Raw genomic sequence first — 27738 nt, forward strand, 5'->3', positions numbered from 1 at the left:
GCTGGGGTGGAGGAATGATCTTTGGTGGGATAACCTTGGCTGCCTTCTCTTCTTAGTGGAGGATGCATATGGAAATTTGGCACTAGGCTACATATCTTCACAGACATTTCCTCTCTAGGCAGGAAGCAGAGCTAATGTGGTCTGGAGAAAGTGTCTTGCTTGGTTAGGGTTAGGTTTTGACACGAAGGTAGTTAAGTAGGGACCTCTCATATCAATAAGTGGCCCTGGGTGGGAGTCTGTGACTGGGTCACAGAGTCTATGGAGGGAAGAGGGAAGATGGGGCTTTGGGAGAGCCTCATTTGGGCACGGAGTTCCAGGTCTCCTGCTGAGTCTGACCTGGGTACCTTGATCCTTCCCCATCCACAGGGACCCCAGGAGAATCGGCAGCGAGTGCTAGGGCTGTGACACCACCAGTTCCTCCCCAGACTTCCCAGCTTGCAGCTCAGGCTCTGGTTGAGGAAGGGCTGTGGGGCGCCGGCAGGGCTGGTGTCTGCTCCCTTCCTGATGCAGGCTCTGTTGCCCTCCCCTAGGTTCGGAAGGCACTTCGAGTCCCCGCTCCTGTGGCAGAGCATAGTGATGATCCTGACCATGCTGCTGATGCTGAAACTCTGCACCGAGGTCCGAGTGGCCAACGAGTTGAACATTAAGCGGCGCTCCTTCTCAGGTGGGTGTGTGATGTCTCCTGCAAAGTCTTGCTTAGTTAAAAGACAAAACTTAGCTCTTGGAAGTCAAAAAACCCACTTCGGTATTATTGAGGCAGCTTTTGTTTCACTAGATGAAGAGTATCTGTAATCATCAGTAGTATTTTCCATATTGTAAAAGACTGAACATTTCACAGTTTGAAACAATTAGATAAGAATCTCTTTCCTGTAATCTAGGTGAGGTTTTAACTCTTCCTGGACCTTTTGTTCATGTCCTGACTGCCTTTTGTCACCAAAGAACTGAAGAAACAAGAGTCATGTCTGCATGCAGCTTCCAAGTGAATCAAACCCCATCAGTATGCCTGGTAGGCATGTCCCACACAGCACAGTCACCCACCTAAGGTATAACACACCCAGGGTCTGTGTGTTCTGTGGTCTGAGGACAGGGTGAGACCCATCACCTGCTAAGCACAAGACACTCCTTGACCTTGGGCAGCTCGGAAGACACAAAATACTTGCTGTGTTTGGCCTTTCCCTCATAAATGATTTCTGATAGGCACTCCATAGTAAGTGTAGGCTGGTGGGCATCTTGAATGCAGGAGAATTAAATTTTGACTCCTCCTCCTAATTCCCCTCCTCTTTCTCCTCCTTTCTCTTTTTCCTTTCTCCAAGACTAGTTCTCTTTCCATAACTCAGGTTGGCTGTAAACTCTCAATCCTCTTGTCGCAGCCTCTTCAGTTCTAGGAATATAGGCTCACAACCACCAGACCCAGCAAAAGCCTTCTTTTATCTTTTCCACTAGTGAATTAGTACAGCTCTCTCTTAGAATTTGTCTGAGTATGTTAATCTTGCTTTTAGAAGTATTTGGCTCAGTGTTTAGCTTGGGGGCTGCTGTGGAGGTGGTGTCTCTGTATTTTTATTTCTGATGATTATTTTTCCCCTTTATCAGGCTCCTACTGTTTCTACCTGTCTTTAGTAAAACGGATGATGCCATCCCTTATCTTCGCAGAAAGTGGACACATCTGGTTTAGGGGGGGAGAAGCCTATAAGGATGGTAGCTCACATCCATCTTCTCACGTGTTCTAATCTGTTCTTCCCACTGATACCATCTCTAATGTCCCCTGGGCATCTATTCCCCATCCTCCTGGTGTGACTTTTGTTAGGACACCAGAGCTGGTGCTGATAATATTGGGAACCCTACTAGAGAGAAGACAGGATATCATGTAGGACCCGAGGCTTCATGTCCCTACATGGTTCCGTGCATGGGCTTGCTTCTTAGAAGCATGACCTGCCTGCCCCACTTCTTTATGCTCCAAGTTTCCATACAGCAAAATCTGAGCCCCTCTGAGCCTCAGCATCCCCTTGAAACAGATGTCGTCATGGCTGCAGGATGGTGGGTCCCTCGCCATGCTTGCATGTGGGAAGGCAGAAAGAAGCCTGAGGAGAGAGGTATTTCTGGGACTCCAGAGGCTTGCTCTGGCCTGCAAGCGCAAGGACAGGTTTGTGGCTTGGATTGCCATGTGTATTGGCTCTGCTGGTGACCCATGTCAGATGATAGCTATAGAAGGTTTGCACCGTAGGCAGTGCGGCTGACTTGGAACGTGGCTTTTATTTACTCAGAATCACATTGTACTTGTCCCTTCACCTCAGGTGACTGACGGTGAGTGCAGGGAGCTTGAGAGCATACCAGGGTTGGGAGTGTCATGCAACAGGACAGTCTAGACCAGAAAGCACGTGGGCAGTGGAGTCCCAACTGTTCTCTTCCGTGTTGTTCTATGTAAAATTTCCAAGGCAATATTTTGGTAACTAGGTTACCGCTATTTGAGTTAAAATAGTGAACTGAAGTTTTTAGGGCTAGGACTGAGATGAATTTTTTTTGTTTTGTTTTGTTTTTTGAGACAGGGTTTCTCTGTGGCTTTGGAGGCTGTCCTGGATCTAGCTCTTGTAGACCAGGCTGGTCTCGAACTCACAGAGATCCGCCTGCCTCTGCCTCCCAAATGCTGTGATTAAAGATGTACACTACCACCACCTGGCTGAGATATGAATTTTTATCAGGGGCCCATTATGGGCATAATATTGGCCCCAGGGATGTCCCCTAATTTAGGAAGGGCCTCTGCAGATGTGATTAACACAGGGACCATGAGGAAGATAATTATTCTGGGTCTCCTTTGTGGCTTCTAATTTCAAGGACTAGAGCAGGACCCACCTCATGAACCTGAGAGTTACTGGGCCTCAGACCTCTCAGCCACGGCAGGGACAGCGGTGCTTGCCTGATTACAATTATTATAATTGTTATTATTGTTTTTGAGACGGGGTTTCTCTGTAGCTTTGGAGCCTGTCCTGATACTCCCTCTGTAGACCAGGTTGGCCTTGAACTCATAGAGATTCGACTGCTTCTGCCTCCCGAGTCCTGGGATTAAAGGCATGTGCCAGCAACGACCATCGAGAATTATTTTTGCTGTTGTTGTTATCTCTGTTTGCTGAGATAGGGTCTTGGCTGTCCTAGAACTCACCATATAAACCAGGCTGGCCTCAAACTCACAGAGATCCTCCTGCCTCTGTCTCCTGAGTGCTGGAGCTAAAGGTATGCTCACCATACCTGGGCAGGTAATTATTGATATTTGCATCTTTAGCATTTTTAGAGTCTAGTTCTCATTTTCAGGACTTCGTGTCTACTTTGCTGGACCCAGAGGTTGCTTGGCCTTAAGATGTCTTTGTGGGTTTTAAGAACACACTGTTGTCAGGATTGTTGGCACCTGAGGGGATCCTTTATCCTTTATCCTTGAGGACTGCATAGTGTTTGTTCCTCTGTCAGCTAGAGCACCTCTGGTCAGAGGCTCCATGCCCACTCACTGAGCTGCCAGGGTTGATTTGTGGCGGAAGTGGAGGGCTCCCTCAGTTTTCACCACTGACTTCCTGGAAGCTGCCCTGATGCCTGTACATCACGCTGAAGTGTGAATTCAAAGCTGGTGGGTGGCACGGTGTGTTCTACTTGGCTGCTTTTCTTATACTTGCTGATGCCCACTTATTCTGGCCAGTGGGTCTTTGGAACCTTGCTCCATCTCTGCAGGAGTCTCCACACCCTCTCTGCTCTGGGCTACAGCAGATCATGTCTTAGCCGAGCTCTTGTATTGGTTATCGCTGGCACAGGCCACGGCTGTCATCTGGCTTTTTCAGTAGGTCGAGGTGGGAGGTGCCTTTTGGGGAAGGAGCCCCCCATTACTGCGCAGACTCTTCCTCCTGAGCCCTTGCGATGAGGCGAGCTGCGCTTCAGACACGGCTGTGCTCTCTACCACCTGTGTCCCGACTGTGTTTCTTAGGAACCCAAAGTATTATGGGATGTGGGCCGTAGCCCATACTGTTTTCATAAGCGAGAACAATGACGCCAGCAAAGTGGTTGCTGGAACAATGGGTGGATTGGAGGGTTATACACTCAGGGTTCAGTGATCTTAGGCCACACTGAGGCAGAGATGAGCCTCAGAGTCACTGTGAGCAGTGTCTTTAACCAGATGCTCCACCAACTGCATGTGTCCATTTGAGTCATTTGTTTCTAACTTCTGTTTTTTCTTTTAATTTAAATTTTATTTTATACTGTAGTTTTCATTTAAAATTTATGTTAGTAGTTACTTGACAAAATAGTGCCTCCGAGTCAGGTGGTTGGATTTATTTGTCTCAACTCCGAGTGTTCAGAACTCCAGGTTGGGACTTTCTAGGGTAGTGTCTACTTATGGGTAAAGCTTTCTTTCCTTGTGATGAAAATGCTCTAAATTGGTGGTCATGATGATTGCCCCTCTGGGTGTTCAGGAGCCAGTGAGCTGTCGACCTTACTGGATGCATTTTATGGAGTGCTATGTGAGAGTCACAGCAGGAACTTGTGTGTTGAGCGAGCATCTCACCCAGCTCTAAACCGGCTGGCCTTGATTTGTCGCCTGAGCTGCCCTCTCCATCCATCCCACCTGCAGCCATTGTCCACAGCCTGCTCGCACATGGTGGTCCTGCTGTGCAGACCTGCCTTCCTGAGTCTTGGGAAGTGGGGCGTATGTGTCAGCTGAACACTTAAGACTTCCCACATGAGCCCTGGGCCTCATATTCAGGTTACCCTAAAACTGAAGTAGGGAAAGAAGGATCTGGGCTGTGTCTTTCTTGCAATCTGGCCTTGGAAGTCACGTGGCATCTGAGGATTGGAAAGGATGTGCGCACCTGTGCACACAAGCGCACACGCATACACACACACACACACAGTCACACAGTCACACACACACACACAGTCACACAGTCTCACACACACACACACACACACACACACAGTCACACAGTCTCACACACACACACACACAGTCACACACACACACACAGTCACACACACAGTCACACACACACAGTCACACAGTCACACACACACACACACTCACACACACACACACACAGTCACACAGTCACACACACACACACAGTCACACAGTCTCACACACACACACACACAGTCACACAGTCTCACACACACACAGTCACACAGTCACACACACACACACAGTCACACACACACACACACTCACACACACACACAGTCACACACACACAGTCACACACACACACTCACACACACACACAGTCACACACACACACACTCACACACACACACAGTCACACACACACAGTCACACAGTCACACACACACACTCACACACACACACACAGTCAGTCACACACACACACACACAGTCACACACACACACACACACACACTCGCAGTCACTCAAGGGTAAGACATGAGCTACACTGCCTGATGAGCATCCAGCCACTTCTGGGGCTCCAGATCCCCAGCGCCTGTGGAGAATGGAAGAAATCTGTAGAGATGCTTGATGGCTGCCAATGCACATGTTCTTCTCAGCATGGTGCTTTGTCCTGTCTGCCCTGTAAACAGCAGTTTTCAACTCTAAGCCTGTTTGGCTATGAAACTAGGAGGCCAGGGGGCATTACACGTCCTGTACCTCTCCATCCTGGGCCACCACCACTGTGCCTTTGCTCTGCCCACACTTTGTGCCTGGATGTTCCAGAATGTTCTTTCTCTCGTTCTACATTTGTGGGTCTTGATCTTTAAAAGAGGTACCAGTAAAATTGGTTTGAATCATAGCTGGGTGCCAGGAGGCTACACTTTGTATGGCGCCTGTGGTCTGCAAACCACGGATTTGGTGGCAGGTCCCCCACTCGTGTTTTGCAGTACCTCATAGGGAAGAGGTCACCTACTGTTAGCTTTGGGTTGTTTACTTCCACAGTGTGCTGCCAGGGACACAGCCTGTGACCTCACGTCAGCAGTTTATATCCCAGAAAGGGAGAGTCTGCCAGCTGCCCCAGGTGCCCTGGCATGGAGAGCCTTAGGCTGTTGAGCTGAAGCAGCGCCAGCAGGGAGGTTAAAGCATAACTGTAGATTCTTCCTGATGTTCTGACTGTTCCAGGTGAGAGATCTGTCTAGGTCGGCTGTCTTTGTCACGATGTCTCTGCAGCACGCTTGTCACATTCACTGTGACACTGGCTGCCCTTTGCCAGTGAGCTCTAAAATAGTTGTACCACACAGCCTGTAAGAGCATTTCAGCCCCGGATTAACTGCTCTCAGTCCCAGGCTGCCTGAGCTTCTAGGGACGTGAGAGTCGGGGCCTGTCACACCATAGTAGTTAATGTGTCCCTTGACTGTAGAAACAGTGAGAACTTGCTGGCTTAGGTTTGAGGGGGGCGATTTCCCCCTCGTCCTTCTGTGCACTGTCTGAGGAGATTGGAGAATAGCTCAGAAAGTAGATTTGTGAACAAAAGAAACAAAAATCTTCTGCTCTGGTGTCTTTGTTGTTTCGTTGTTGTTTGTGCTTTTTAAGAAATGCAACCCTGCTAGGAAATACTCACTTACCAGTGTTAAAAACAGTGTTTTTTGTCTCCTTTCTTTCTGTTTTGTTTCTCTCTCTTTAAATGTAGCCACAGACAGTGAGGGTGAAGAACTCAAAGCCCCCCCCAGGCGGCCCTACCTGGGTATGTACTACTGAGACACTCGCTCCGGTTCACCCCTGCAGCCTGTCCCTCCGTCACCACTCCCGTCTGCACTTATGTGACCTCACAAGCTGCTTCACCAAGCATGGCCTGCTCATGGCATGATACACTTAACCCGCAGCTCTGCTTCTCTCAGCCTGGAGTATTTAGAACCTGCCGATTGCAAGGGAGGGGTGGACCCAAAGGAAGGAAGAAAGGATGCAGAAAATTCAAGATTACAAACTTTAAACTTGTTACGAGCTAATTCTTTCTGGTGATACAAATGGACTTGTTATTCCCATTCCCTCTTGAATCGTTCAGTGCTCCTCTGTAGCGACAACACTGGCTTCTCCCTGGTGATGGGTGCTGCCGCCTCACTAAACAAACTGTCAGCTCTGGATCAGTGCCTGGACCTCTTGAGATTGCCCACCTAAAAGGTCACGTCACCTGCAAGAAGGGACAGCAGTTTGCTTCCTTTCCAGTCTCTCCTCATCACCCTCACTGGATGGAGACGAGAGAAGACTTGTGTGTTCCACTCTTGGTCCCATTGAAGACTTCTGTCTTTCCTTATTGCTACTGTCTGTCTTTTCGCAGTTGCCATTAATGGCTGAACCCTTGCTATTGTGAGCTGAAGGGGTTTGTGTTGCTGTCCTGGATGGCACTGGCTGTTGGCAGGCACTGTGTTGTGTCTGTGGAGATGGTTGCGTGAGTTTTGCCTTTTATTCTTGTTTTTATGGTTCTTTGTGTGTTGAGCTAAATTCCATTTGATTATGGTCACCTCTCAGCTGCTGGATGGCATTGTTAATATTATGTTGAGGATTTCTTTTTATGTCCATACCCGTGAAAAGTTTTGATCTGGAGTCCTTTTTTTCTTGCATGGCTTTGGTTTTAGTATATCCTAAATATAGGTCAGTAGGCCAATGAAGTAAGTTCCCGAGTGTTTGTGAAGGGTTGAGCCAGTTCCTCCTTAAAATCTTGGTACAGTTACCTGGCAAGGCTGGCTGGACCTGGACCTAACAGTGCCAGCCCGACCTGTTGTTGTTCTAAGCCCATCTAGATTGTCTGTTGCTTTCTTTACTCGTTCATCTGTACTGTGGCTTCATTTCAGATTCATCTCAACGGCTGTGGGCATATCATCTTTCCTCTCTCTCTCTCTCTCTGTCTCTCTGTCTCTCTGTCTCTCTGTCTCTCTCTCTCTCTGATATGATACAGGTTTCTTTGTGTAGTCCTGGCTCTCCTGGAACTCCCTTTGTCAACCAGACTGGCCTCAAACTCACAGAGATCCGCCTGCCTCTGCCTCCCAAGTGCTGGGATTAAAGGTGTGTGTCACCACTGCCCAGCAAGGGCACATCATTTTTCTTGTTCTTTTGTAATCTTTTTTACTTCCCTGAGCAATTGGTACTAACCCTTGTCTTCTTCCCAAATCTGGTTTTCATTCCATCGCCATCCGTTGTTTTTGCTACTGTACTTAGAGGTGTGTCGATTTTATTGATCTTTTCAAAGAACCAACTTTTGGTTTTATTGGTTTTTCTTTATCTAGTTTACTTAATTCCACTCTAACCCCCCACTCTGGTTGCTTTGTTTTCTGCCTGCTTTTGCCATAGTTAGCACTTTCTCCTGGTTTCTTAACGTGGAGGGCTACTGATCGTACTTTGAAACAGCTGTAAAGTCACTGTGTAAGGGGAACTGGCCTCCTGTGTGTTTTGGCCTGTTGTGTTGTACTTTTTTCTATCTTAAAGCGTTTCCCAATTTTCTTCAGTCCATTTTCTATTTAAGAATGCACTGCAACTGTCACACTTGTCAGCCCCACATCTCTTTGCTGGTTTCTGGGATCATCTGCTAAGCTGCCGAGAACATATTCAGGTATTCTGAGGTGGAGCTCATTCTGGGGTCCTCCTGCAGTGTACTCTCCTTGTTGGTTTAAGAGAGTGTTCGCTGTTGAGGGGAAATTGGTACCTGTTGGGTCACTGTTACAGTAGTCCTGTGGCTGTCAATTTCCTCATTATTTAATGTGCCCAACTGGATCCATTTTGAAAGTTGTCATTGAAATGTCCCAGTATCTGTTAATTACCTTTCTCCCCTTTCATTTCTGATTTTAGAACAGTTGTTAGGTTCATATGTAGTTGTGTCATTATAAAATGTCTCCTAAGACTTTTTTTGTTGTTGCTTCCCTTCCTGCTCAGGATTGAACCCGGGGCCTCATGAAGGGAAGGCACCACCACCCAGTTACCTCTCAGCCTTCTTGGTGCTTTTCCCTCTGAGACAGGGTTCACTAAGTTGCCTCGACTGAACTTAACTGCAGTCCAAGCAGGCCTTGAAGCTTTGTTGCCTCAGCTTCCCAAGTAGCTGAGTCGCCGGCCCACTCCACAGTTCTGGCTTACAGCTTATTCTAATATTTGCATGTCCTCTGTGGATCACCGGTGGTTAATGCTTTGAACAGCAGGCAGATGGCAAGTTCAAGGCCATCTTGGGCTACGTAGCAAGATCTCGTTTCAAAACAAAATAAGAAAACACAAGGCCAGTGAGATGGTTAGGTTGGTTATTATTAGGTGGTTGCTCTTGGGCCTGGAGACCTGAGGTGTATCCTCAGACCCACGTGGTGGAAAGGAAAAACCAACTCTCACATACTGACCTCTGACCTCCATGTACACACCATTGCACTCACACAAACAGATGAATGTAGTGCTAAAAATCAAAGCATTTTCTGCCCTGTTATCAGATTAATGTTGGATTAATGTTTTAATCTATGTTAATTTTTTTGTCTCTTGTGTGTTCCTGTTCTTTTAACTCTAAGACAGTTTTTTTTTATTAAGTGACTATTTTAATAGTGTGGTGTTTTAATTCCTTTAGTGATTTTTAACTATATATTGATAGCTTTTTTATTTTTTTATTTTTTATTTTTTTTGGTTTTTCGAGACAGGGTTTCTCTGTGGCTTTGGAGGCTGTCCTGGAACTCGCTTGGTAGTCCAGGCTGGTCTCGAACTCACAGAGATTCGCCTGCCTCTGCCTCCCGAGTGCTGGGATTAAAGGCGTGCGCCACCAACGCCCGGCAGCTTTTTTATTTTTATTTATTTATTTTCCTCTGAGGCTTACAGAGCCCTTAATTTACCAGAGCCCTTTTGATTTGTACTGACTTCATTTAGGTGAGATATAGAAAGTCTTGGGTAATTCCTCCTCCTCTCTTGCTGGTGTGAGGACTATGTTTGTATTTTGTTTATGATGTAGCTATTGGTACTCTGTTTAGATTTTACTCCTTTCAAAGAAGGCGGAGAGAAAGGAGAAGTTAGCTACTGTGTCAAGCTTCTTTACAAGTTTGGCTACCCTCTCTTCTCTCTGTGGGTTTGAGTTACCACCTCAGGCATCGCTCTGCTACTGTGTTGTCTTGGAGACTGTGTCACGAAAGGCATGTTAAGACACCCCAGGTGGTACTATGACATATTGCTTTTCTGCAGTTCCTTTATAAGCTAGCTAAGACAAGAAGGGTGTGTATCTGTGTGCTTGTATTCTTGTAGTTTTGTTTATTTTCTTTTTGTGTGTGGAGGGAGTGTTTTTTCCTTGAAACAGATTTTTCAATGCAGTCCAATGCCATCGTGGATCTCCACGTCCCCACTCCCCCAGTGTTAGAATCACACATGAGAACCACTCACTCATCTTCTGACCTCACTTGTTTTCCATGTGGAAAGCAACAATCTCCCTAGTTCTTGCTTACCTAGGGGCTTTGTTTTCTCCTCAAGTAGGCGCTGACTCCTGGCTGATGATTGTTTTTCTTTTCAGCACTTTGAATGCTGTCCTCTGCCTTCGGAACTGCATTGTGTCTGGTGAGAGTCAGTGAGTGGCTCATCTTACTGGGGGTCCCCTGTAAGTGACATCATTTTTCTCCTGCTGCTTTGTCTCTGGCATTCGGCCGTAGTTGTTGAGGTATTGGGATCTGTGTTTTGTACTTGGAGGTCATGGGGCTTCTCGGGTTGGCATGTCTGTTTGGATTCTGTGGTCATAATCTCTGAGGCCCTTTCCTGTTCCCCTTTCTCTTTCCTTCTCCTCAGAATGCCCTGTATGTCTGTGCTGCTGCACTTGGTATTACCTGTGTTTCTTAGAGGCCCTGTTAGTTTCCTTCTTCAGGCAGCACAATGTCCATGCAAATGTCTTGAAGTTCACTGCCCTTCTGTTAGCTCAGGTCTCTTATTGAGTGCAGATAATGAGTTTTATTTCACACACAGCCTGGCTCCAGACTCTCCTGCTTCTCAGCGATTGCTCTCCCTTTAGGAATGCTCTTCCACTGGGTGAGATGATACCCGGTACCTCTGTTAGTTCTTTATATCTTTCTTTGTTTCCTTTAGTTGTTTTGTTTGTTTGTCTCCCTGCTTAATCTAATATCTCTTCACAAATACTGTTTCTTTTCTATTGTTGTTGTTTCCCCTCCATGTAGGGACTACATTTACCTGCTTGTTTGCATACTGGAAATTTAAAGTTAATGGTGTGACAGCCATGGGCACTAATCTCAAACGTGGGGGAGGATGTCTTATTTGCTGGTTTGGTTTGATGGGGCAGTTTGAGTCCACCCTCCTGTAGGTCTGCTAGTATTGGCTGCTGTGCTTCTCCCTGGTCAACTTTGAGCCCCTGAACGCTCTGCCCTCATTGGCCACGCTTGGCCTCCACTGCCTGCATTGATGGCTCTGTTGATATGCGAATACGCTGGGGGATGCTATCACAGTGGGCATGGGGGCCATTAAGGCCAGTCTGGAAACCGCTCTGCTTTCAGGAGAGCCCTTACCTGCAGCAGCCTGCTTCTTTCCCTGGCCTTGGAGCACCAGCTGCTGCCTCTTCCTCATTGCTTCCCTTCTCCTTCAAGTCAGGTTCTGGTTGGTGCCCTATGTAGCCCAGGCCAGCCTGGTATTCACCATCTTCCCATCTTAGTTCCCAAGTGTAAAAATTACAGGTGTCCCACCATTCCTGGCTCAACCTTCCCTTCATCCCTCAGTACCTAGGTCTTCATTCTTTTGATAACACTCCTGAGCTTAAGCCTGTGCTCTGTTCTTAAGCTTAAGCTCTGTCCCTTAGCGAGGGCCTTGAACTCTCCGCTCCCACACCCGTCCCTGGGACAGAACGTCAGAGCTGGTGGCAAGAATAGTAGTGAACCTCTCTGGGCAGCAGCTTCCTCTGAGGACAGACTCTGGTGACCGCTGGTCCTCTCATTCTCCTCCTCCTGTAGGGAGTCCCCACCCTGTGTGTGATAGTGTCCCCAGTATTCTCAGCCTTACCTGTGTGGAGCCCTGCCCTGTGTGTGCTGGCTGGCTGGGCATGAGCCGGCGTAGAGGAGCCTAACAGGCGAGGATGCTGACTGTAGCTGGACCAGGGCGTGCGCAACCCTCTGTCTCTACCAGCTCAGGTGTTTTCTGGTACGGTGGCTCACGGTGTTGGGACTGAGCACAGTGTTGTTCACAAGACTGCTGTAATGCAGGAACCTTAACACTCTTGAAAGTGAAGGCACCATTTTGGGTGGTGGAGCTGTTTATTCTGGTAGCCCCTGGGTCAGAGCCTTGCTGGGCTTTGTGGCTGTTTGTGAGCTGTGCTGTAATGAGCTCGTAAGGAACCGTTTGTAGCAGAGGCTGCTGTCATCAGCTGCAGTATGGCGACATGAAGAGTATGCTGCAGGGTGACCCCGCAGGTGTGGGTTCCTGAGCCCTGTCCCCTGGCTCATCTCTGTTGAAGGGAACCCTGCTAAGGAGCAATGTTTCCTTAGCACACGCTTCAGTGTTACCTGCCAGTGCCATTGAGGGAAACACTTGGAGTGAAGTGTTCCAGCCCTCTGTTGGTGTGTCGGTAAGGAGAGAGTCAGAAAGGACTCCTGAAGGGAGAGGTGGAGTCAACAGCACCGACAGCCTGCACATACTGAGCATAACGGACTCCAGCTTCCCAGGCTCTCGGAGTCGCTGCTACAGTCACGGCAGTTCCATGACACAGCAGCCTTCCTTATTCGGGCAACTTGAAAGTGGATTGGGATGCCGGCCTCGGTAGCTTCTTGTTTTATTCTGGCCAAGCAGTGGGTGCTCCCAGTCACTTTCCCAGGGGATCCTGTCTGGAAGCCAGAAGCAGGGGCCGGGCCATGGCACGCAGCCAGCACTGCTGCCCTGCCTCCTTGGAGAGCTAGGGCTCCGTTCCTAGAACACTGGTTCTGGGTCTCAGCCATCCTTGCCTGACCCTTGTCTGGTGTGGGTATGTCCGGACCAGCCGTCTGGTGTGGAAGGCCAGGAGAGCCACTTCAACTGCTCCAGGAGGTCTTGCTGTCTTAAAAACCGTGTCACGTATCTGACTTGGACTCAGGCAGAGTAAAAGCTGGCGCTGGCCTGTGGAGGGCCAGGGCAGTGTGGCTCTCGTCATCTCTCCAGGTGGGGCTCCATGTCCTGGAATCTCTCGTGGTCCTGAGACTAGGCCCTCTGCCTCTCAGTCGGTGTCCCTGTGGGCACTAGTTGCAGGAAGGAAGGAAGGCTGTGTATGAATCTGAACCAGGCTGGCTAGGTTTGGAGCCTTTTGTTTTTATCTTAATTAACTAATTTATTTGGATGTCACCAAGTTTTAGTTTGGGCTACAGTTATTTTTTTTTTCCTTGAGCCATTTGAGGTTAAGTGCATTTTCCAAACACAAGGCTGTCTCCCCACAACTACCCAGAATGTCAGTGTCAACAGGCCTCAGGGTCCTCCAGGCAAAAGAGCCTAAATCAGTTGCTGCATAGTCTATTGTCTTACACCTGGGAGTAGAGCCCTGCTTTGCTCTCGACTTTGGTAGCCCTGGCCGGGCTCTGGTTTCTGCCTGTTTGATCTTCCTCTCTCTGGCCCTGACCTGGGAAGCTCTGGTTCAGATGGTCTTCTGACTGAGGGTCTGGCCAGGCTGGGGGTTGGAGGGCTGGCCTGGAACCCTCTAGGCAGGCTGTCTGATGAGGATAACTGTCTCCCAGTCTCAGGTGATCTGCGCAGACGGTGCTGCTAGGCAGTAGTGAAGGCGGTCTGCTCTGCTGAGGAAACAATGTAGCCAGTGCGTGAGCCACACAGCGAAGTGCCGAGTTTTCTGTAGTCCATCCCAGGAGATGAAAAAGCCAGGTGCAGCAGGGCGGACCTGGAGCCCCAGACTCAGGAGGCCCAGGAGTCTGAGACCACCTGGTTCAAGGCACCGTCCCCCAGACAAGTGAAAAGAAATGGGTAAAGTTACCCTTTATGTTTCTTTTAAAAAACATTCCTTCAGTGTACAGTCAGCACAGACATTGTTGGACAGACCTGTTCTCCTTTGTGGTAAGGCTTTGGAGTCAGGTGTGTACCCTTCCATCCCTGGTTGGGATGTGTGGTTGGCTTGCTGATGGGACCCTGGGAGAGGAAGGAACCATAACTGTCTAGGAAGGAAGGGCTTCCAGGTTTGAAAACAAGCGTGTTTCTAGGAAGGAAGGGCTTCCAGGTTTGAAAACAAGCGTGTTTCTGTGATTGATGGGGAAGGGGCTTGGGAGGTGCCTCTGCCCTTGTGCTGCTAAGCCTGGTTCTCCCTGGTCTCCTGTGCAGAGCCCTGGTCAGTCATTTAATTGCCCAGGTGGGGACAGAGTACTGTGTTTCCTGTTTCTTGTGATTGGCTTAAAGATGTCTCCCTTGAGGCTGCTGTCCCCCAGGATGGTGGGAACTGTTCTGGAGTGTTGACCCAGGGGCTGTGATGACTGCAGGCCCTGGGGGTGCTCAGTTTTGAGTGAGAATCACCTTGTGGGCCTCATTAGGTGGCCTTGTTCAGTGAGGCTCAGAAGGAGTGGCAGGAGTTAGTTGCAGCTGATGCGAATTCATCCGGGCTCTCCCGGATTCACAGGCTAAGGTGTGGGCTCTGGGTGGCCAGCTGAGCTCCTGCTCTCTCCAGCCCACAGTTCCAGTCTTGTGTCTCTGCCACAGATGATATGGGACAGCATGACAGCCATAAGAAACCTTTCTGAGCCTGGAGGCTGTGGGTCTGCCGTGGTGGAGCTGAGTACTTTAGGGGACGGGAGAGAAACGTGCCACGATCCCTTGCCAGGTCGAGCTGTGAGGTGCCATGCTGTCATCAGGGTGGTCTGTCCTTACCCAGCTTACCACCTCTAACAGCTCAGTCTCTTGGGTCCTACTTTGTGTCAGAGCCAAGTATCAGCGGCCCCTCCCCCCCAGCTTCTCAGAGGTTACTGCCACTGCTGGTCCTGGAAGGACCCTGACCTCTGCTGGCTAAGAGTGGAACTGTCATTTCTGAGAACTCATGTCCAAAGTAGAGAGCCCTGTATTCTGTTCCTCCTGGGTCTAGGGTTCACTCTGCCTTTTCAGTGGCTGAATGTCATTGGCTTGGACTTTAGGCAGGGCCTGAGAGAACCCAGGCCCCGTCTGCCAGGGTCCAGACACCACTGCTGTCCGGAGGATGTGACTCATTCTCACTTTGCTCCTACGGGAGCAGCAAGGCGTTGCCTGAATTGGCACAGATAAGCCACATGAGGGTGCTCGTGGGCTACCATAGGACCAAGGGTTGTAAACCACAGGTGTCAAAACTGCTTACTGTAACTGTGCTGTCCTTGGTGGTACTCTCAAGGTGGCATCCACCACTGCCCTAGAGATGGGCTTTTGAGGGTAAATAACAACCTCAACCTCAACAACAACAACAACAACAACAAAAGCACCCTGCCCTGGACTTGGTTTCTTCCTGCACTCAATGCTGTGGTAGACCCTGAGTCTTTCCCTGTCTTAGCAGTATTAGGGCGACTCTGAACTCAGGCTCTGCTCACTGGGTCCAGGAGGACTGGACTTGTCTTTATGACATGAGGATGCTGAGTTTTCTTCCATGGGCTTCTTGGCCACGTTCTGTCTATTCCTTCTGACAATTTTTTTTTAAATTGGGTTGTTCATCCTGTTGCACATCATAGATTCTGAATGGCATTAGGAATGACCTCAGAGCTTTCCGCAATGTTTGTTTTAGGTTACTAAAGCCTTATGTCCTCTTTGCTGTCTGTCTTCATTGGGGCCCTGTGTCTTCCCTGTCATCTTCAAGTCTTCTCACAGCCTCTCAGTAGCCAGTTGTCCCAGCAGCCATCCCTTGTCCCTCATCTGACCCTTGCTACCTGCTGTTGAAGGACCAGCCCTGGCCTCCAGGTCCCTGGTCACCACATGCCACATGGGACGATGTTGCATTTGGGCCGATGCTTCTCTCTGGTGATCTGTTGGGAATCTCTTTACCTCTGAGGGTTGGTTTCACTCTCCCTGAAGGTTCTGGAACACCGCACAGGGTGGCAGTACAGCCTGGATACTCCCAGTGTAGTTCAGGAGAGTTCTGCTGCCCCAGGGCAGGCTCCTTTCAGGATTGGCCTTCTCGTCTGAGGGGCCAGTGCCTGTTTCCCCTTAGGCCATCATCAGGATGCTGGAGCTGTGGATGGTCCAGCCTGGCATCATGAAGGCTCTAGAATGCAGAGAAACTAAAGCCATACATAGTCCATGAGCCACCAACACTTGAGAGCCTTACTGTAGATGACACATGGTGACATTCTCTGTTCCCCTTGAATAGCTTTAGCCCTGTCATAGGCCCCAAGTCAGATTTTTATTGATGTGTTCGTAACACATCTAGGCTGTTAGGGCCACATGTCTGTTGCTGAGGCTCAGGAGGGAGACCTCAGAGACTCCCAAACCCAGAAAGGCAGGTCTTTATTGTGGAGTTTCTACTGGGTTCAGGCTTCAGGAGACTTGTAACCTTGGACAGGGTGACTCCCTTGTGTCTCTGAGTCTGGTAAGTGGGGTGGGTACGGGACAACATTACCTCCAAGCTAGATAGTGTGTGACACATATAAAATGCCATTCAGTGCACATAACCTGGTCAGTGTCTGCTCTCTGGGGGTTCTCCAGATTACTCCTTTTTGTCCTGGTCCACCCCCAGATTTAAAAAAGAACTTCCGGGGTAGTGTTAGATATAGCCTTTTTTTTTTAATGTGTTGCGTCTGAGTAACTGTGAGGAAGTTAGCCAGCCCCCACCACACACACACACACACACACACACACACACACACACACACACACACACAAGTGTGTGCCTCACCAGCATGGGTTATTGATTATTGATCCTGTAGCACAGGGAGATGGTGACCTGCTAACTCATATGCAGAAATGCTGATACAGGGCAGGCTGGGCCTCTGAAAACCCCAGGGATGCAACTTTGCTGTGACCTGCATGTTAAGTCAGTCCAGTTTTCACTTACAAACAGGGATAACTAGTCAGTAACCCACTAGCCATTTTCCTTCTGACAGAATGTATTCATTGCGCTGGGGTTTAGCTCAGTGGTAGGGCACTTGCCTAGAATGCTTCCCCAGCACCAAAAGTAAAATAATGACAAAAGTAGGAGAGAAAAATATCCCACCACCCCATTAAAACAGCCGCACTCAGCAGAACTTATGCCCTGGCATCTCTGGGCCCCGCCCACTTACACCTGCTGGATGTTTCCGCCTTGAACTTGCTGATCTGAGAACTAGGTCAGACACAGCCATGCCACGTCCTCTCTTATGGCACGTTTCCCCTTCTCATCTGATGCTTCCCTGCAGCTGCCACCGTCTCCAGGGCCCCAAGTATTCACCTGCTGAAGTGTCATTTAGTTCATTTGTGTGACTGCTTCTGAATATTCTAGAGTCTATCATCAAACAAGATGGGATATTGTTGTAGCAACCAAGTGGGAAGTAATAGAACTGTGTGTTGACTGAATCCCTCCTGTGGGCTAAAAACATCATAAGGCTCATAGACTGATGCATTAGCCCGTAGACCAGTCCCAGGAGGTGGGTGCATTAACCCAATGGATGGAGACGCACGGTTTAACCAGAGTTACAGAGGGTGGAGCTGTAGTTCTAACCCAGGAGTCAGATTCCAGAGGCTGTGGTACAGTGTACTGGAGTTCCTTCCTAGAACTATCGGGATCAAGTTAAAGGACTGGACGTCCTTTCTGTTGGCTCAGTATTGGTACTAAGAGTCTCTGGAATTGCTTTTTTCGGAATGCTCTCATCTCCCCACACTGACCTCAGCCTGCTCCTCTCCACCCTGACTGGCTTGCTCGTGTCTCTTCTCACACTGGATTTGAGCTATCCACACCTACACCGATTGACCCTGACCCACTCGGCTTGTCCCGGTCACATCCCCTCCCACTGGCCTTGACCCATTTCTCCACACTAACCTTGGATGGCTCTAACCCATTCATTTCTCCTCACCGTGCCCTTGACGCATCGCATGGTTCCAGTCCCCACACTGACTAGACCTGCCCATGCCTTGGTGTTTCTCTGCCCATAAGCTCCAATTTGCTCTCCCAACTGAGGCGCCTCTCTCTCTGTCTGCCCCCAGACTTTGATACTCACCATTTCTGGCACTGGAGCAGCTTTGCCGACTACGTGCAGTGTGTCCTGGCCTTCACGGGTGTGGCAGGCTATGTCACCTACCTGTCCATCGACTCGGCTCTGTTTGTGGAGACGCTGGGTTTCCTGGCTGTGCTGACCGAGGCCATGCTGGGCGTGCCACAGCTGTACCGAAACTACCGTCACCGCTCCACGGAGGGCATGAGGTAGGGGTGTTCCTGAGGAGGTTCCCACAGCACTCACTGGGGTCGTTGAGCACTGGCAGTATGATGAAGTCACGCTGCTTAAGCACGCTGGGCCTTGACTCTTGTCTGAGAAGATGTTTACATGGGGCAGGGGAGGGAAGCAGAAACCCTCTGTGAAGATCATGGCCCATCCAGGAGCTGCAGATCAGTCCTGGGACCAGGGATTGAGGAGCATGGTACCCATCTAAATGGATGTGGCAGGGCAGGTGACCTTACCAAAGGTGCCCAACTATGATTTTTTTCACAGTGGGACTTGCCACAGCCTACCAATGCTCCAGTGTCTAGAGAAGGGTGATAAAGCCGTTGTGAGGATCATGCTAAGAAGGGTCTGGAGACATCTGTTTAGCTCAGGACAGTCCCCACAGGCCATTGTCTAGAGAAGGGGGATAAAGCCGTTGTGAGGATCATGCTAAGAAGGGTCTGGAGACATCAGTCTAGCTCAGGACAGTCCCCACAGGTCATTGTCTAGAGAAGGGGGATAAAGCCGTTGTGAGGATCATGCTAAGAAGGGTCTGGAGACATCTGTTTAGCTCAGGACAGTCCCCACAGGCCATTGTCTAGAGAAGGGGGATAAAGCCGTTGTGAGGATCATGCTAAGAAGGGTCTGGAGATATCAGTCTAGCTCAGGACAGTCCCCACAGGCCATTGTCTAGAGAAGGGGGATAAAGCCGTTGTGAGGATCATGCTAAGAAGGGTCTGGAGACATCAGTCTAGCTCAGGACAGTCCCCACAGGCCATTGTCTAGAGAAGGGGGATAAAGCCTTGTGAGGATCATGCTAAGAAGGGTCTGGAGACATCAGTCTAGCTTAGGACAGTCCCCACAGGCCATCAGAAAGTCTCGGAGGAAATAGCATTCACTGAGCACAGACCAGTTGGTGAGGAGGAGGGAGGTACACAGCCATGGGTTTAACTTGACACCATCCCGGAGGATGCCATTCACCTTCACAGGAGACCCTGTGAACTTCTCAGAGACCCCGCCCACTTCTGAGACTCCATCCTACTTCTCCCTGAGGCCATCCCACCGCTGGTGGAAGATACTTAGTGTCCCCTTGCTCTGAGGGTTCTCTGTGCCTTGTGCATCGTAGTGGCACTGGAGTGTGTCATTGGAGTCACAGCATCCTGTTTTGCTGAGAAAACCAAACCCTGGAAAGAGGGGACTGACAATGCATGCAGAGGTGTGGGGTCATGCCGGATGCTACTTCTCAATACTTTCTGCAGTTCTTTTTATGGGATGCAGGGTTGCAAGTTTGAGGCTTCTGTACACGTGTGTAGAGTGAAGGCACACGTGTGGGGTGTGCAGGCTTCTGTACACGTGTGTAGAGTGAAGGCACACGTGTGGGGTGTGGGTTCAGGTACAGAGTGTAGTGCAGTGCAGGGTGAGGGAAGTTAGTGCCATTTAGGCTCTAACATGATACACAGATGGGCAGGGCAGAGGTAGGTAGACAGTTGTGACCACAGTGGATGGAGCCCTGAATCAGGGCTGGATGTTTTTTTATATCTGGTGGGGCTGGAGCCATGAAGATTCCGAAACTCTGGCTGGTGGATACAGAGGTAGAGCTACAGTTCTGAACTCACATCAATACGGAGCATGGAGGAAAAGCCACAGGGTGACTTCTGGAGGCCATTAACTCTTTGCTGCTGCTGTTCCAAAACTTGAATGTTGGTGACCCATTTTCATCTGAGAGCAGAGGGGTTTTAGAGAAGGTCTCATAGGGCCAAGGAGATATAGGTCTCCCTGCTAGCGTGTCTTCTTGGGGCAGGGTGCTAGGTGCCTAATGTGCGGAGGCACTTGCCGACCAAACTTCCATTACTGAAGGGGTGGACACTATTATTAGGACTGTCCACCAGGAATCCCAGTTGGGGGGTATCTGAGGCCCCACCATCTCCTCACCTTTTTCAGATGGAATGCTGGACTATCCCAGATCTGGGGATTGTGACTCTTGAAGCTGTGGGAAGTGCAGTTTCAAATAAATTTGGAGTGTGGGTGCTTCTTGTGATGGAATGAAAGTGTTGCGTTTAAAACATGTACACACACATAATCACTTAAACACACAACGAAACTAGAGGCTGCTGACAGGTGGTAACATGACCATGTAGGTTTTATTACTTTTCTCTAAGGACCTGCTCACACCCTTGCACCATAATGGGGAGGAATCTACCTTGGGACCTCAGCCTAACTATACTTTACATACGGATTCCTGGGGCAGGGAGTCAGGGAGCAGGGGTTCCTTGAGATTTTCTGTAAAGTCTTACTTTACACATGTGTACGGATGAGCACACATACACATATCCACATGTGCATATACAATCCCACAGGCTCATATGCAGATTTCCTGCCTTGGAGCTACTGATCAAGATATTTTGAATAATTTCCCTCTTGAGAAACATTGATTGGCTATGGTTCTGGAGCCAGGGATGAATGATGATATGTTTGGAATGACTTTACTAATTAATGCAGTGAACTCCGCAAGGCGGATCCGGGGGTATTTGCATTCTTCTTCCTCCAGGTTTTTACTAGATTTGAAGACTGTTCCCTAACAAGTAATTACTGGAGAACAGGGGTGGGTGTAAAAGATAAGAGCGGAGCCAAGCATTAGGCAGCCTTCAACGACATGGAACAGGAAGGAGTAGCTGGGGAAGGCACTGGGAGTGCAGGATGGGGAGGGAGAGGCATTGCCAAGCCTGAAGACTCTGGCAGCGAAGGTACTTAGAGGCAGGGCCCACATGAGGAAGGATGGAGGCCATGTGAGAACAGGATGAGAAGGAGGCAGGCAGGTTGAGACCATGGACAGTTAAAAGTCAAGGAGGCTGACGGACTGGCCAGGACACTCTGCAGGATCCCGTTGGGGCTTTGGGCTCTTGCCATAGTGAGATGCTCCCAGAAGCTGGGCTTTGCTTAACCAATGATCCTACAGATCTAGCCTTGGTCCCCTGAGCAGGCCTCTTGCATTTATAGCCTTTTGGGAGACCCAGCATGCTTCTTCTGGGACATCTTTGTCACTGCCAGACCTCTCTAATCAGACTGTGCTGTTTGTTCATTCTGATAGCTCTGTGAGAAGTACTGCTATTAGTGCCCATGGTGGAAAGGGCAGGTACCACCCACTGAACATAGCATTCATATACCACAAGTCACCTGCTTGCAGAGTACCTAGTGGTGCATGTTAGTGCAGGCATAGGCTGCAGCCGGCACCCTGTTCTAGTTTTGGAGTAGTTTCCTCACTGTAAAGGCCGAGCAACTTGAACTCATTAGCAGCCATGCCCACCTGAGCCAGACTCCTCCACACCTTTTGCCTGAGTTCTGTCTTTCCTGATTGGCCTGTTCTGGTCATCACACACCTGTAGAGTCATGTAGCATGTGGCCATCTGTGTCTGGTCTGAGCTTCATTCCTGTCCATGACTTCATTATGTGGGTATACCAGATGTCCGTCTGTTTTCAGTTGATGGACACTGTGACTTATGCTCTCCTGGCTTCATGTACAAGTTTTTCTGTGGACATACTATGTTTTCCTTTATCGAGAAAGCTTGTAGACATAGAATGACTGGGTCACATGATTGGCTTGGTGCGTGACCTCTGTGAAACTACCCACCTGTTTTTCAGAGGCACGTTTTCACATTCCACCAGCTGTGTGTGTGGTGAGGGGCTGAGTCCCATAGCTCTTCTTGTTAGCTCTTTATTCCTAACATCTGTGTGGGTGCAAAGTGCTTGGCTCGTGGTGGTGGTTTGTGTTTCACTGACAATTAAATGACAATGTGGCCCTGGCTATGTCCTTGAGGAAGTGTCTCTTTGGGATCCCTGCCCATTTTAAAATGTGTATTTGTACTGTTTTATTACTGAATTGTAAGAACTAAAACATTCTATTCTGGGTATTAGAATCATATCAAATATATGATTTATAAATATTTCCTTTATATCCCACTCTGGCTTTGTCTGCCTGCTTTTTCAGTGTTGTCTGTTGCAATGCCTAAGTTTTAAGTCTGGGGGATGGGAACGGCTCGGTTGGTAGAGTGCTTGGCCAGCATGCTCTGGAGGTTTGATCTTCAGTACTACACAAACTAGGCATCGGGTGCACACCTGTAAACCCAGCATTTAGGAGGTGAAGGCAGGAGAATTATGAATTCAGGGTCATCCCCAGCTATGTTAGGATTGCAAGGAGAGTTTGGGAGACTTAACACCCTGTCAGCTCTGGTGACATGGAATATATCTTCTGTTTCTTTTATTGCTTTTGGTGTTCCATCTAAGAGAACTGCCTAACACAGGGTTACAAATCACCTCCAAGGGGACATGGCGGGTTGGTGTCAGTCCTGGGGAAGCTTTTAAAGGTGACGGTGGAAGCTACTTGGTCCTGGGTTGAGGTCAGAATGGTCAGCATGTCAGTGGGCTGACGCGGGAAGGAGAGATGAGCAGGTGCAACAGTTGGTTTTACTGTCCTGGGTGCCAAAGAGAGGCACCCCTGTCGGCTGCCCAGGGCAAAGATGAGGTGAGGAGGTATTTTAAGAGCAGTGATCTGGCAGCCTGGTTTGGAAGAAAAATGCTGGAGCCAAGAATGAGGTAATGGGAGCCGAGATTAAAACAGTGGGGGAGGACAGAAGGGTCAGGCCAAGAGGTCCATTGAAGAGAGAGCCCTTAGCTCTGCGCAGAGAGGGAGCACAGAGGGCGCTGCAGCCGTGCCGAGGCCACCATGTGGTCTTGAACTCCCTCCCTCTGCTTCCTGCTTGAATATTATCTTGAAGTAGAAAATCTAGGCGTCTGTGATGACAGTCTGCTCCACACCCACACTGGCTTTGCTGCAAGGCTCACTACCTAGGAGAGCAAATATCTTGTACTCTGGGTATCTTTTGGCTAGACCCTAAGGCAGCTATTTCCTCCATCCAAGGATGAGTGACAGATTTCTTGGGATGCAATTTGTCTCTACTACCACTTCCCCAGGCTGCCCCTGGGCTCTATTTTTCTTCCTTCCCCTTCCCCACTTTGAGACAGGGTCTCTCTATGTAGTCCTACAACTTGCTATGTGGACCAGGCTGGCCTTGAACTCACAGAGATCCTCTTGCCTCTGCTTCCTAAGTACATCAACATGCCCGGCCTATTCAACACTTGATCTTTCTGCTTTAGCCTCCTGAGTGCTGGGATTTCAGGGGCAGTGTTCACTCTTTGCACATGAAGTAAAGGGTTGGGGGAAATTCGAGTGTGTAGAATAGCTAGTGTTTATTGCCTCAGAGAAAACGAAGCACTGGACACAGGAAACTGACCCATGAGTTTTCCCTGTGTCCAGAGGCACTGTAGCTTCTGATGTGTAGACCGTGGTCTCCTTTCCTCCTGCTACCTCTCGGAGCCATTCAGAGTGTGTCAAAGCATCAGCATGGTTAGATTCCTGTCCCGGTAACAGAGTGGTGTTGGCATCACCAACAAGTTGTCTTTCTTGGAGGATAGAGACCATCCAAAGGAAGAATCCAAGAGGCTAAGAATATCCTTGGCACTGGGTCGTGCCATGCTCCAGCGATTACCTCATGTCTCCACTTGCTGTTACAGACACAACTATGCATTTGGGGCCAATGGGATCTTAGCAGTGAGGGCACTGGGCAGGTGTCCTGGGCAGGGACAGGTGGTCTGGGGCTAAGGCCTACAGTTGTACATCCTGTGCTGCAGACCTGTCTCTGCCAGACTTTGGAATTGAGCCCAAGGGATCCCATACCCACTTAGTATGTAACATTGGGTGGATTATTTAAACATCCTTTCTGTATGTCTAACTGGATCATACACACAGGTCACCTCTGCATGTTCTGTCTTAGCACATGCTCTCCAGGCGCCTGTGATTCTGAGGGGCAGGTTAGTCACCTTTTGCTGCAGGGTCTTCCTGATGTATGTGGGTTTGCAGCAAACCCACACGAATCCCAGCTGGTTCCAGTTTCTGTCTAGGCCATGGCATGCCCCTTGTGTAGTCTGCTGTCTGACCAGGGTTTTGGGCCACTGACTTTAAGGCTGGGGTCTGAGAGTCTAGCACCTGCTTTCTGCTTGGGATAAGTATATAGACATGACTGTCCAGGCATTTCCCGGGGGCCTGGACAGGTGTGACTTGTCCCAGAGGCAAATGGAAGTTTGGCATATCTGTCTGTCTGTCTGTCTGTCTGTCTGTCTGTCTGTCTGTCGAAGGGGAATCCTGGGCTCTGTTTGAGAGGTGGTGAATCACATGTAGCCCACCTAAGCAGGGGAGTGGCCCCAACCCTCCCCATGCTCTGCTCCTCTATTGGGGGACCGGAGCTCAGGTGTGAGGGTGTTGTTGTATGCACAGGTGACTCAACAAGACCCGGATTTCATTCCCACCACCTCCATCTATTACCCTGGGTGTTCTCAGCCCACTGATTTGGCTTTACCTGATTTTTAAAAATAATTTATTTTTATTTTATGAACATTGATGTTTTGCTACCACATATGTCTATGTGAGGGTGTTGGATCCCCTAGAACTTGAGTTACCGGCAGTTTTAAGCTGCCATGTGGGTGCTGGAAATTGGACCTAGAAGAGCAGCCAATGGTCTTAACTGCTGAGCCATTGCTTTAGCCCCTGGCTTTGCCTGATTTTAAAATGAGAACTGAAAGCCTTGTTTCTGGGTTTGACTCTAACTGAATGAAGATCCTATGGGTGTTGTTTCCTGTTCATTTGCTATTGTAGGATTATGAGGGACATTGCCACTTGTCTGAGAGGTGAAATCTGGCGTTCCTGGCCCTGTATGTGTCATGTCATACAGACTGACTTCAGCCACCTGCAGCCCCAGACTGTTCCAGCCACATGTGAAACACCAGTCACTAGTACCCTCCATATGGCCCCACATTAGTATACCCATCAGGGGTCCTTTATCTGGATTGTGTATGTGTGTGGTATCTTCTCATAACTGGTTTCTAGTAATGTTTGCTTGTTCATTTTGAGACAAAGTCTTGTAGCTGAGGCTTATCTTGAACTCCTGAGCCATCTGCCCCCACCATCCAAGTGCCACCACACCTGGGTCCGCTGCCCCTTTTGTTCTTAGGCATCCGAGCTGCAGCACTGAGGTTGGCATAAACAGACAGCCATTTCAGGAGGGAGTAAGCTGGTGTCTGCAGGAGGAAGGAAGCTGGCAGACTGCAGAGGTGGCCAGAGCAAGTGGTTGTGTCTTTAGCTTGTGGGATGCTTCCTCTGCATGGTGTGTTAGGGGAATTGCAGCTGTCAGTGGCAATCAACTGTCTGCCTGGGGGCATCAGCTGCAGCCTGCACACTTGGGATGCATGTAGTGTAAGTTTGTGCTGCAGGTTCAGCTGCCAGGAAAGCTGGGCTTGTTTGCATCTCTTATGCAGCAAAACAGTTACATCAGTCTTTGGTCTCTAATGCCGTGTGAAGACAAGGGATGTGTGGGCGGCAGGCAGTGGTCATTTCTGTTTCTCTGATGGAAATCTGCCTTGAGAGAAGGCCCCAGGGCAGATTTGTGTCCTGCCTCTGCCTTCTCCACCCACTCCACATGTGTAGCCCCCAGTGTGGGAACCTACTGAGCCAGGCTGAAGAACTCTGAGGTCCTGGCCTCCCTGGCTACTAGCCCTTGTGGCTCTCTGTGATTAAGTCATTCTCAAGGCCTGGCCAGAGCCATGGTCTGAGCCATGGTCTGACCCACGGGTGTCAGAACTCCCAGGTCCTGGTGTGAGTCCCATCCCCTCTTTCTCTCTGGGACCAGGGAAGGGTGCCAGAGGGGTACCCTGCTAGGTTGCGCAGACTTGGGTCAGGGTATCCCGCCTCCTTCTGTGGTCCCCACTTTTAATGTGCCCCCTACTCCTTTGTGTCACACTGCTGACCTGTATATATGTCCCTCTGTATGTCCCTGTCTTTGGGTCAACACTGACGTCCCTTTGTATCCCTACAGCCTCAAGATGGTGCTCATGTGGACAAGTGGTGACACCTTCAAGACGGCCTACTTCTTGCTCAACGGTGCACCCCTGCAGTTCTCAGTCTGTGGTCTGCTGCAGGTCATGGTGGACCTGGCTATCCTGGGGCAGGCCTATGCCTTTGCTCACCACCCCCAGAAGCCAGCACCTCATGCAGTGCACCCTGTCAGTGCCAAGGCCCTCTGAGAGGCATGGAGGGAAGGCAAGGCCGTGCGACCAATCAGCCGTAGGAGCTGAGCCCCAGCCTATGCCTCTGCATTAGGGAGGCTAGCCCTGTGCACTCCACAGATGATCAGGCCGGGTGTGGGCAGAGAGATGAAGTGGACTGCTTGTCCCCATAGCCTTCAGGTGGAGTACCCTGAGACAGTGGAGCTAGGACTGGCTCTGTGGTGTTTTCAAGGAAAAGGCAGGTGTCTCCTTCAGAAAAACACTGATCCGACCCTGAAATAGGTCCATGCAACCGAGCAAGAGGGCAGGCCCAGCCGGTTTCCCTCAGTGAGCCTCTGGTCTCCTAGAAGAGCCCGTGGCACTCTAGACTGTGCAGTCATGGCTGCTGGTGGCTTGTCTGCCCTCCTGCTCTGTTCTGTCCTCCCCTGTGGGTACCGCGGGTGTGTCTGCCGCACCTGGTGGAGATGGAAGCTGCTGGCCTGACACTGGTCACTGTATTTTGCCCTCTTTCTGCTCATCATGAGATCATGTATTCTTGGCAGCCTTGTGCTGACCTGGCTGGTTCCTGGGTCCAGAATGTTCTAGATGCTTCTACATAACAGTTTCTTCCCTTCTGCTGGGCAGAAGGTCTTCTTGTGCACACAGTGATGCCATCCACAGTCAGCACAATAGCTCTGGCAATCATGGTGGCTCACCGGATGGCTGAAGAGTCCCTCAGATATTCTAAGTGTGTGAGTGAGATTCTTGCTTACTCTCTGGCCTGTAAGATGCTTGCAAGATGTTTATTTTTTAAAGATGAAAATGTCTGTAGTGGTAATTACCTCCAAAGTAAATGCCATCAGTTGCAGGCCCAGCTGCTGAATGAACATACTCCATGTGGTGTCTTTAAGTCAGTAAACAGCTTGTGGGTCCAGTAGGGAGGATGGAATCATAGCAGGCAGACGGGGCAGGAGTGCGGTGAGAGTAGGGTAGAGGCTGGCGAGGGTAGAACAAATTTTTGGAGAGGGGTAGCTGGTACTAGTTTGGGAGGTGGAGACTGGTACAGGGTTACATTGGGTTGAAGGGCTCATGTGGCTCTTAGCGAGCTGGGTCCAGGTCTGGGTGGATGAGGGTATCTGTCTGGCATTTGAGGATGTGGATTTCTCTGATGAATGGGCTCAAATTGCCCTCTGAAGCTGACAGAGGGTTCCAGGTAAGCCAGAGATACGCAGTCATGACTGGGATTATGCTTTTCCAAGCTGCTGAGGTAGAAGGTTTGGGGGACCAACTCTTTACCGGTGAGGAAACTGAAGCTCTGGAGTGAGGCACCTTTCTGTTCTCTAGCCTGGCAGGGTGTCGGTAGACCGCAGGGTCATTGCCTGCAAGGCTGAGGTTGTGACTCACTAGCCTGGCAGGTGTCAGCGCACA

General features: G+C 49.6%; 1 protein-coding gene across 3 annotated transcripts in view; it reads left to right on the plus strand.

The window, feature by feature from the left end:
- The window catches only part of Slc66a2 (solute carrier family 66 member 2), a 33575-nt gene extending 6378 nt beyond the window's left edge, over positions 1-27197 (plus strand). For 2 of the 3 annotated variants that reach the window (XM_040757779.1, XM_040757780.1), the window contains exons 3-6: positions 531-664; positions 6606-6659; positions 18005-18221; positions 26142-27197. In XM_040757779.1, the coding sequence (XP_040613713.1) occupies positions 531-664; positions 6606-6659; positions 18005-18221; positions 26142-26349 (613 nt within the window). In that variant the 3' untranslated portion in view covers positions 26350-27197. The remainder of the gene's footprint in view (positions 1-530; positions 665-6605; positions 6660-18004; positions 18222-26141) is intronic. The other variant, XM_013124206.3, reaches the window with a different exon arrangement.
- Positions 27198-27738: the final 541 nt, after the last annotated feature.

Source organism: Mesocricetus auratus, unplaced genomic scaffold (genome assembly GCF_017639785.1).
Source record: "Mesocricetus auratus isolate SY011 unplaced genomic scaffold, BCM_Maur_2.0 Super-Scaffold_100015, whole genome shotgun sequence".
NCBI classification, from domain to species: domain Eukaryota; kingdom Metazoa; phylum Chordata; class Mammalia; order Rodentia; family Cricetidae; genus Mesocricetus; species Mesocricetus auratus.